The following is an 11936-nucleotide window of genomic DNA, read 5'->3' on the forward strand; positions in this document are numbered from 1 at the left end:
GCAGATTGAGAGTGTCAACTTCTTCAGAGACAAAACAGATTCTATCACAACATAATAATTGCAGACGGTTTGCTTTTCAGAATTCTTCTCAGCTTCTAGCTCCCATATGTTCCTGACAATTGGAAACATTTGACACATAATGCAAGACGATCTCGTACAAATCAGCTGTACTAGCAAAGGAACTTATTTAATAATTGCCGCCTCGTATTTAGGTTAGTAATCGACAGTTTCTTTTCTTCATCTCGATCGTTGGATCGTGCGAGACTAGATGTATAAGGTATGGCCCTCTCATATGAATTTATTATTTACATATTTCATGGCCCTCAGTAACATTCTGTCATAGATATTCTGCCGTTCATGCATTTCGGAAAGTTTACTTGAGGAATACGTATTATTCATTTAATCCTGCCCTATGTTTCCCGATGTTTAACTTTCTACTAATATTTCCGAGATACCACGGGGTTTAGAGCTTGTTGTCAATCCGCTAATATCTTCAATTCAGCGATGCCGTTCACGTAATTAGACAAATCAACTGCCTTCTAATTCATCTGGAGGTGTGATAACCGGACATAAGATTTCATTGACATTATTTCTCGACATAAACTTCCAATGTGTTCACCAATCTCATCCTGACATACATTGGAAGGTTATAGTATTGACTTTAGATATGTCTGTGTCTGTTATAAAATGTGCACTACGGGTGACAGATCGGGATGGGCATACTTTAGTCAGTGGGCGTGCTCAATGAAAGTAGAAAAATTACAGATGGGAAGGAACCTCCTAGAAAACCATCGCATGAAGGAGTCTTGTTTATCTCTGATGTTACTCAGTGGAACACAGCATGGCACGTTACGATATCCAGGTGCTACCAGCACGCCGAGTGCTAGAGATCGGTGGCTGTGAGGATACCTTGGCCATATCTTTCATGTATTAAATCACTATTTTGTTTGTCATTCAGGGCGATATTGAAATAATGAGAATGTTTCCACAGTTCTAGACAGACGCTCATTTCTACGAAGTGATTGCCTCGTGTGATGATGTACACAGCTACAACGGCTCTTCTGTTGCCTTACACAAAGTTACTGAGGAAACGGGAATCATTGGCACCAGTTACACATTACAAGATCTCGAACTGTTAAGTGTTAAATACTATCTCTCAGTGAATGGATCATTTGCACTATGCAAACCAAGTTATCTCCATAGTATGTATTAAAGACTATTAACATACATACATTATCATTATGGACTGTTATGCCTTTCAGTGTTCAGTACTTCCAGGGGTAACGACTATCTGTCTTTTGTTTCATAAATACATTAACATGTGTGGTTCTTATTTCCAATTACTTGTCGTACAGCACTAGTCGTTTATAATGTTGTGAGTTTCTGACAGCACGGCGCGATTCTTACTAAGTGGACATTTTAGGTCAACAGATGTATAAAAAGGCAGTGCCACAACTTCTTCAGACTACAGTGCTCCAGGCATAGTGGATTTGATCTTGGTTTGAGGAGCATCAGCATGTACTTCAACTTCTTCTCTGGCCTATTCAATCACTCGAACCACTGTGGTACGTTATAGCGACAAGACTTCATCGTCTCTGAGGCAGCTCGGTCAATATTTCATGTCGGCATTTGTTACTTATTACTATTTTCAGTTATTGGGTGGTGGTATGGTGGTATTTGTATTTTATGAGGAACTAAAATTGGGCAGCCATCCACTAATGGACCAAAAGAATGAAAAGGTCTGACACTTCGAGAGATGAAGGTATCGGCTAAAGAAAGGGAAGGGGGAGATGAAAGTCTCCTCAGGTATCGAAAATGTAATATCGCTGTGGTCGGACAATAACGAGAGTTAACCAAAGATAGATGAAAGTGAGGAGCCTGACAAAATTATTTGGAAGTAATGTCAGGACTCAGCTAACTTCCCCACGGTCACTAAGTCACGCTCCAATAGAAGAGCCCCTGGGACGCACTTTGTTATCCTCTTGCGTTTGGTAGGGAATACCATGGATGTATTCTATGGTCCCTAACCATGGGGTCGTACTTATCGGGAAAATAAAACAACAATGTTGTCGCAACCTCAAAACACACGGATAAGGAAGAAGGGCGTAACTCAAAAAACACTCTTTTGAGATAAATGAGTCTAAAGAATTACAACATCAAACACTTTTCTCAGAAATACAGAATTTTGGAATAATATACTTAACTACATTCTTGATAATTTCATAATATGTACATCAAAACTATTTATAAATTTTGTGGTTTGTTGTCAATTTTGTATTTTGGAGTTACGCCCTTATTCCATTTTCAAGAAACATTTTCGTTGAAAATTAATGTTATATACAAGTTTTACAGGTTAGAACATTTGACAGGTCACAACATATTATTAGGGGACTCACTATATCGAGAATTTCCTACCCCCACAGATTCAGCTCCCCGGAAAATATTTTCAAACCATGCACGTGCATCTGCGCATAGAAAGCTTACTAAAACTTTATAACATATTTTAATTTTCCAGGTTCAGTACCTACATGAGGGACTGGAAAGCTACCCAAAGTATCTACAGACCTCATATCCTTCAATAACTGAAACTTATCATGAAACGTAATATTATAAGTCTGTCTTCCTCATACGGTTTCTTCAGGAGAGTTACATAATATTACATACTTTGGAAGAGAAAACTTAAGTCCTTTTGTTTGTGGTGTTGCAAATGACATTGGGCTGAGAACGGCAGAACATTCGTATAGTAAGGATTTAGTATCCGAATCATCTGAGGTTTCACTTGGTATATATTCACTGTCATCTGCTGAAATATCAGATGTTTCTCCTCCTGACATTACTCCTGCGTCAGCCGTTTCGCTTCTGATGAGTGATGATTGCTGGCTCGCCGTAAGTCAGCATTGGAGTGTATTTTAAGTCGGGCACGAGCAATATTTGGAAGAACGGCGGAACTCAATATAGCACATCACACGCCATCTATTGACACTACCGAGAAGCCATTTAGGTAGAATCTAGAACAGCCTCCAAGGAACGTATATATGCAATTTACCGAATAACGCCACAACCTGACTTAAGCCCTTCTTCCATCCATGTCTTCAATTACGAAACTTGAAAATGTTTAAAATATAGCGAAAGCGATGACTGTGTCTTATAAGGGACAGACTATTTATTAATAGAATTGTAAGAATAAGTACATCAAATCAGAATAGAAATACCGCGGTGCGTAATGATAGGGAATACAATTCAATACAGAAGAGCGGAACAGAATGTGGATATGCACGTAATAGAGTCCAGGTGCAGGAAGAAGTTGACTGGCAGCACACGGCGTATCGACATGAAGTACCAGCTTCGTAACATCATAGTTATCGGATTGAAAACTGGAGCACGAGATAACATCCAAGACTTCTTTATAAATTTCCACAAAGTGCTTCAGCTGCCTGTGAAAAGCGTAGATAAAATTGACATCGCTCCAATTCGTGGATCTGTGAACATATTCCGATCTCATTTACACGGACCTGGTTGACTTCATGATAGCAATATGTAATACCAGTCTAACGAACCGCTCACGTGGTAAGTTGTTGCCATCAATAGAAATTATTTTTAGAATAAGATTACTGGTGGCTTAACAGTGCAGTCAAGTAGAACATCAGTGAATATTGTTTTAATAGGAATACCACTGGGAGACCATTCTCTATTAACACCAATCAGAAGATAGAGAATCCCCACGACGGTCGTGATTATGAAAGACTCCCAAGGCCGTCGGTGTCGGACTAGAACAAGTGTTGACCCAGAGAGGTCGCACAAGAAAGATAAGAGAGAGGAGCCTGACAAGAATTTAGTGGGGAAAATGCCAGGCTCAGCTAGAGGAACCGTGGTCGTCAAACCACGGTCTCAAGTGAGATCAGTGGTTGACCTTTTAGTGTCCTCTTACGACAAACAGGGGATAACGTGGATGCTCTTCTGACTCCCAAATCCACTGGGGGTCCTGAAGGCTGAGGTTCGAATCCCGCTCTATACTGGGTTGATATTTTCATCCCGAAATGCGCGTGTTGTCAGGAAGTCCATCTGGCCGTAAATCTGAGGCGAAAACCAAAATGAGCCTGGGGTGTTCCAGTGACCTCGGAAAAAGATGGGATAATCTGAAGAAAGATAAAAGTGTTGTGGATCGAGTGTACGACACTTATGTCCTGTGTTTCAGGTGAGCCTGCTCTCAGCAGTTGGTGGAAGCCTGGTAAACCGGATAACATAGCTGGTAGCAAGTGCGCCGCTGCTTACGGCACAGGTCTGCTGGTGAACATCGGTTGTGAGCGACTCCGGCCCTTCATCTGCGAGATCCCGCTGTGAACATGTACAGTGTTGATATATAATAAATATACTTGTAAATAAGTCGTGACGTTCTTTGTCCCGTTTCAACACTAACTACAGGGAAACTTTACAGAACAGCGAGGTCATCAGTCGTGTATGTTCAACGTTCCCTTAAAAACAACAAGGTCATCAGACATCTAATATTCTACCTTTCCTTAAAACATCAAGGTCATCGGACATGTAATGTTCTACATTCCCTCAAAAGTAACAAGGTCACCAGACATATAATGTTCTATCTTCCTTTAAAAACAACAAGGTCATCAGACATGTAATGTTTTACCTTCCCTCAAAACAACAAGGTCATCGGACATGTAATGTTCTACATTCCCTCAAAAATAACAAGGTCACCAGACATATAATGTTCTGTCTTCCTTTAAAAACAACAAGGTCAAAAGACATGTAATGTTCTACCTTCGCTTAAAAACAACAAGGTCACCAGACATGTCATGTTCTATATTCCGTTAGAAACAACAATGTCATGAGACATGTAATGTTCTACCTTCCTTTAAAAACAATAAGGTCAGCAGACATGTAATTTTCTATCTTCCCTCAGAAACAACAAGGTCATCAGATATGTGATATTCTATATTCTCTTAGAAACAACAAGGTCATGACACACATAATGTTCTTCCTTCCTTTAAAACAACAAGGTCACTAGACACGTAATTTTCAACCTTCCCTTAAAAACGACAAAGTTATGAGACATGTAATGTTCTACCTTCCCTTAAAAACAACAAGGTCATCAGAAATGTAATGCTCTACCAACCTTTAAAAACAACATGGTCACCAGACACATGATGTTCTACCTTCCCTGAAAATCAGCAAGGTCATCAGACACGTAAAGTACAGCTTTCCCTTAAAAAGAACAAAGTTATGAGACATGTAATAGGTTACCTTCTTTTATAAAAAACAAGGCCATCTGGCATATGTAGTGGGCATTGAGGTTTCACGCCATTGTTGATAGAAGTGTGCAACTGTGGTTTTCTCTACTGTCTCTCGACTCGTTCGACACTTTACTCAGGGCCCGTCATCATTCTGGAGCTCAAATGTAGAGCTGACAGTCTACGTACAGCGATGGAAGGACTGCGAACAGAGCGGCATTCAGTAAAGATCTCCATGATTTTGAACGTAATACACGAACCGGGAAACGCTTGAGGGACATGAAGTCCCCGCAATCCCCTCTGTTTTATGGTGAAAATACCACCAGGTACCGTTCTGAGACATTCCCAGGTAAAAATAAAACACTGCGACTAAGTGCTACTGCCGAGGAGCAGCCTCCTGAATTGTGATCCACGTCAGCCCGTCACGCAGGTAGTTAGTGAAGACACCTCGTTCATCCAAGGCCAGCTAAAGTCTTCCATTATCCATCCCTACAGGCAGCTTTCAGAGGCCATTTGTTGGGCATAATCTTTACCTGGCTTGGCAATTGGAATCCCAGTGCCCTTACGCCATATGCTGTTGATCAGTCACTCAAATGGTTATGGATTTTGTACGGTCCAGGAGCCGCTTTGCTGCACTCCTCAAGTCCATCTCCATGAAGGGCGCCTGAGATGGTGTGCCACAACCTCGCGCTTTATGGCCAAAACTGAACATACCTGCCGAAAGTGACGGGAGATGGAGATGAGTAGGTGAATTGTGTACTCCGACGATACGCGGGAGTTCTGCCCACACTTGCGATGATGGAGTATGTGCCGTCACGGAAGACACATACTATACCTGCCATCTCGAATCCATAAATGGGCTTTAGGCCGTAGCTGTTTAATTGCTATATGTTTGGTCATCTGACTAATTGCGAGAGATGCCGGAGGAGGAAACACTTGTTTGCTCTGCCGCAGTCGCAATTCCCAGCGTGGTTTTCAACAGACCTGCAATCACTTGGCGTTTGGAAAATTACGGCCAGTTTTCCCATGAGGTAGGCAGTGTTTGACACTTCGGACTGTGTTTGTTACCGCCATCCATTTGCTATGGTGATGTTATCTGAGTTTGCGTTACATTGAAGAGCTAGGGGAGGAACGCAACTGCAAAGTACTCGAGTGTAACTACGGGGGGTCCAAGAAGACTTACGTACTTCAGGTTTCAAGACAAAGTAGCACAACCTAAATTCAGCAAATTGCCTAATCATTTGCTTGCATCACTGAAATCTGCAGGACTCCCAAAGTGAGGGCTGGTGCTGTTCAATGATGAAAGAGATGAAATAATTCTAGTTTTCTACTTAAAACAAAGTTAGAACTGTTGGTCTTGTCGTTCCGTTTTTCTGCCACTTATTGACTCAGTTGGTTCCATGGAGCCTTGGGGAACCTGAGGAAGCCTTTCCTTGACCTTCAGGTAGACAGTGGTCAGGCGGGAGAATTATGTTTCCTCTTTGGATTGATGTGGTTAGGCTTGAGTAAACAGGTGCTGAAATGCACAGTTCCGCTGACTGAAGTCTCGGAATGTTCTCGTTAGAGAAATTTTGTACCGTCTTTTTGACATTGAACGTTGCTGGGTTTAGGAAGGTTCTCTATCAGTAAGCTAACAGACTTCCACTCTGCAGCTTTCCTACAGCCTCTTGAGCTTCTGCGGGGCAATGTTCGTCTGACACTAAAAGAACACTCTTCAATTTTTATTGGCATAGCAATAGTCAAATGGCAGAATTAACGGCCTGGTTGGGTCACACCCCCTGTGGGTGGAAGCGATTGATAACAACCAAGTTAATCCTACCTTTCGTCAGAGACGTCTAAAAGGAGCCCTAAAGGTTCTTGATTTGGTATCGTTGGTTGAAGACCACTGCACACTCCGGGATACTCACCAAAATGGTGACAGGAGTAAAGAAATCAAGGATAATCCAAGATCCGTGAAATCTGGGGACAAGCTTGCCCGCGGGAACAAAATGTTTAACCATAACCTGATCTCCAGTTATTTTAATTGGTGGGTCTTTGTCCACGATCATACTTCATATTTACCCTCTGATGAGAGGCCTTAAGATTATTTCTAGCTTTTCTCCATAAATCCCGGGTACTCTGGATCTATTGTCTCTGGCAAAAGTTCTTTGATCGACTACAAATTTTGACAAAGGAGTATTTCGGACAAACTTCAACATAAGTGAAAGTGGAGAAAACTTGTCGGACTCATGAACGACCGAGTTAAATGCTAATAATCACCAGTGTAAGAAAGTGTCCCAACCAGAGTGATCTTCATGGATGAAAGCAATACGGGTAGATCGAGGATTATGATTAACCCGCTCAGCTGTGGCTTTGGCTGTGGCTGTGGCTGTGGGTGGTACGCAGAAGTCGTGACATGTGAGAGAGAGGTATCGAAACAGAACTTAGGAAATAAATTAGAGGGGAACGTCTCAGCGTTATGAGAAACAATATATTGACAGGGTCCAAAAGATGACGAAACAGCATTGAGTAATAGAGGACTGAGCAGTGACAAGCCTACTCGGAAAAAGCCATGAGAACCGTGTGAAACCATTCACACACACACGAATTAATTTATTCCCATTCCTTTTTGATTAAGGGAAGATTCCGACGTAATAAATGTACACTCGCGCCATACGGCGAGATGCTTGGTGTGAGGACAATAGTCCTAAATAGGAAGACAACGTGGGCTTGCTAAACAAACAAGACTTTCATGCTTTGACCAGTTCCCAAATCTCGCCATCCATACTCTTCCAGATAAACGTCCCTCTTATCTTCTATCTTGTTTTATAGATGCCAAGATGTCCCCCTAATGCGGTCTCTATGTAGTACTTCAAAATCATAGGTAATAGCACTGTTGGAACGAAAATTTTCATATCCTGATCGTGTCTCGAAGGGCAACACAGAACTCCATTCCTCAAAACGCAAGGGACGACATATTTCTCAGGTGAAAGGGTTCCCTCACCCTTTGTTGCCTGAATAGTGAAAAATACTATGTATACTTGATTTTTTCACGTTATTCTAATGGAATATGTTCAAATTATAAATGCTAATACTTTCAAATCATAATTTTAATTTTTAGTATGTTTGGGGGGACTGGTACTTTTAAGTACCGTCAGGCATATAGGAGGCTTCATATTCGGGTAGATAAGAATGTTCACATTTTGAAATTATATCACGTTTATTGTCTCAAAATATTAGAACATGTTTTTCACACCCAAAACTATTACAAAAATGTAAAAGCAAAATTTAAAGCAAATATGTGTAATAAGAGTGAAGTTTCCTAATATTATTGTTCATATGTAGAACATCTTTCATACATCCTATACAACTGAGACATTATGATACTCTGCAAAGCTGTTCTTTTTTTCATTGCAGCAAAGAAAAACACTACATGTAGTACACTTTGAATGCGGCCTTGACTGCATCTTCTTTCTCGAACACACCTCACACCGACCATGGTTTTTTTGAAAAAACAACAAAATGATTTCCACGATTACTTAGTCTGACATCACTGGGCACAGAATATTCTGTTTTCCTCCTTTTTGGTAGACAAGTTTGCTCTGGTGACTTTGGTAACCTCATATCACGTGAAAGTTTTCCTGGAAGAGGAATTTCTTTCTGATTCGTCAGTCCTACGCCACATTACGCCGGAATGCCATTAGAGGGACTTTTTCATTCATATTACAGTATATGATGTAGGCATTGACAAATACTATCTCAATCATCCCCCAAAATAATCTTTGCCACCATTTTTTGGATCGACGGTCTAAACCATATAGGCTGTCTGTCAGCATGGTGCATTGTAGTTTTGCACAACAACCGGGCAATCAACAGTAATATTACTCCATCCTTCTGTTCCATGGAAATTAGATGCTAAGCACACACGTTTACTATCTTTCCATAGAAAAACACTGATGTCCATCGAGGAAATTCTATGGTCAGAACATCGCTTTTCATTTCTTTTTCAGGCATAAAATTCTGTGGGATTCCCTTTCTAGTCATTCTAATGGTACCACATGCTAGAGTGTTTTCCTCTTTCAACCTTTCAAGAAGTGGGAGAGAAGTAAAATAGTTATCAAAGTACAATTTTCTATGTTGTCCCCAGAATTGCTTTGATAGGCTACGTCCGATTCTCGTGGGAAGTTTCCAATATTTCCGTCCTCAGCTTCATAAGTTATCGCATCCACTTCATTATAAAAAATGGCATCAAATAAAGTAAAACTATTGATCGTAACTGCACTAGGATCATCTTCTTCTTCCTCCTCCTCCTCTATATCAGTATTTTCCGAATCATCTTCGGGCAAGTCCTCTATTATTATCTTACAGATATCGTCATCAGTCAACCTGGCTGCTTTGTCACACATATTGCAAACCTGTAATGTAATAGGTACTAGTACATTTATTTGAGATGCAGTATGTCTTAATATTTGGAGAAATATTCTTAAATTATTGAGAAAACTTCATAAATGCCGAATATTTTGCATCAGTAAAGCACTACTTTCGGTTTTGGATATGACTAACAGGAAACCCTCCATATGGCCTGACGGTACTTCTAAGTACCTCGCCATTTATTAGCTATATATCCGCACCAGTTGCAAATTTCATCGAATTGAGTATTTTATTGCATTACAGAAGCATACTTACATGTACTAAGATTACTTGCAGGTCGAATGTAACAATAGGAGCTAAGAAATAATCAATCAAAATGTCACTTGTATACAGTGGTAACACTGACTACACTCCTAAGAATAAAACGATCTCACGCGTTTTTCATCAATACCAACCTCAAAAATGAAATATCTCTATTTCAAGAATTAGGTACTTGAAAGTACCATGAGGAAAATACAAGGGTAAGATTTACTGAAGAATTACGAAGCCATGAAATATGAGATGATACTTTAAAGTACCGTCAGGCAACAAAGGGATAATAGGAGCATGCACCGGATCTTAACGTTGATATTTGGCTATATCGTGAAATAACAAAGAGGCATCAATCAAAATGGCACTTATGCTAGTTGGTTTGAAAATAGAAGGTGAAGTTCTTTCCTCCGGTTCAACATAATTAGAATCGCCGGAAAACATTCGCCTTAAGGCACCTGCGACTACATTCTCGGACCCCCGAATGTGTCGTACGTCAAACTGAAAAGCTGAAATCCTAGTTGCCCATCGGGCGATGCACTCGGTACGACGGGGCCTGTGCATAACACAGTTCAGAGCCTGTTTTTTGGTCTCCAAATCAAATTTAACGCGCTCAAGGTAAAGATGGAATTTTTCTGAGGCAAATAGTACGGCCAGTCCTAAACTCGTATAGGGCTTATACAGTACTTGGCCTATTGAAGTGACAAGTTTCTAGACGCATAGGCAATTAGCCACCTTTCGAGTTCATATTCTTGAAAAGGAACCGCCGCGACGTGCGATGAAGAGACGTCTGTCTGTAAAATTGAATTCTTGGAGAAATATGGCACTGCCAAGACCGGGGCGTTATACAGAGCTATTTTCAAATCCTTAAACGCAGCTTGCTGCGAAGACCCCAATTCAAACCTGACACCTTTCCTGAGGAGAAGGTTTAGGGCTGTCGCCTACTAGCGAAAGTTGGGAATTCACCTTACTGATGAATCTGCCAACCCCTTTAGCATCTTTGGAAGGCTTGAAGTTACGGATTGCGTGAGTTCTGGAGTGATCGACCGAAACTCCATCAGGTGACACAGTATACCCCAAGAAGAACATAGATGGTTTGGCAAAACGTACCTTTGACAACTTGACCGTCAATCCAGCTTTACGATGGTGTTTGAGAGCTTTCTCTAGATGGGCGAAGTGTTCTTCAAAGGTCTCGGTGGATTTAATATCATACCAACTATCACCATCCAGATAATGGTACAGGTATCCAAATTTAATATCGGAGAAGACACTAACTAGCAGCCTAGCAAGGACCGCCACGTCCGTAGAGAGCCAGAAAGGCACCTAATTGTATTCATGCAGGTTCCATTCAGTAGCGGAAAAAGTCAGATATTTCGATTCTTCCGCCAGAGGTATCTGGTAACACTCCAGTGGGCGCGCGGTTTGCCGTATCGCGAGTGGGCGCGCGGAGGACAGGTCTCCTCCACTTTGTTTTGCCATTTTACCCTATGAAATGTATATTTAGCTATCATGATTTTTTTGTTTTGGATTAGTAAGGAATATATTAAACACATTTTTAATAAACAAGAGTGTATTCTACAAAATATTAAGTAGGAAATATACAATCATGGTAAATCAAACAAAAACGTGTATAAGTTTGATATGTTATGTTATGAATGCTCAAAAATGTGTATATGTTTATGTTTTATGTTATAAATGACAAACTATAAAAATTAGATGTTGTTATTACTTTCTAGTTTGAAAATACTAATTGGTTTCGTAGTATAAAAAATTAACGTACATACCTAATTTTCCATATTAGCGAAGCATAAAAAACACAAACGGAATGCTGGCACTTTATAAACTTTAGCTTATTCAATGCACCTTGCACAAACATTTCTCATATGATCAGCACACACCCACCCATGACACTTCACACACTTTTTCCTTGATATTATGTTCCTGGCTCTGCCGCAGAGGAAGCATCTTCCGTTCTCAGCCACTCCTCGGGATGCAGGTTGAGGTGGAACTTCTTCCCTGTCTAGTTTCAGCAGG

General features: G+C 40.7%; 1 protein-coding gene across 1 annotated transcript in view; it reads left to right on the forward strand.

Moving 5' to 3' along the window:
• Nucleotides 1-4345, forward strand: part of LOC136886333 (hemolymph lipopolysaccharide-binding protein-like) — a 53965-nt gene extending 49620 nt beyond the window's left edge. Inside the window, exon 6 of the mRNA XM_068230690.1 lies at nt 4196-4345. Coding sequence (XP_068086791.1) covers nt 4196-4341 — 146 coding nt within the window. The 3' untranslated portion in view covers nt 4342-4345. The remainder of the gene's footprint in view (nt 1-4195) is intronic.
• Nucleotides 4346-11936: the final 7591 nt, after the last annotated feature.

This window comes from Anabrus simplex, chromosome X (assembly GCF_040414725.1).
Source record: "Anabrus simplex isolate iqAnaSimp1 chromosome X, ASM4041472v1, whole genome shotgun sequence".
NCBI classification, from domain to species: domain Eukaryota; kingdom Metazoa; phylum Arthropoda; class Insecta; order Orthoptera; family Tettigoniidae; genus Anabrus; species Anabrus simplex.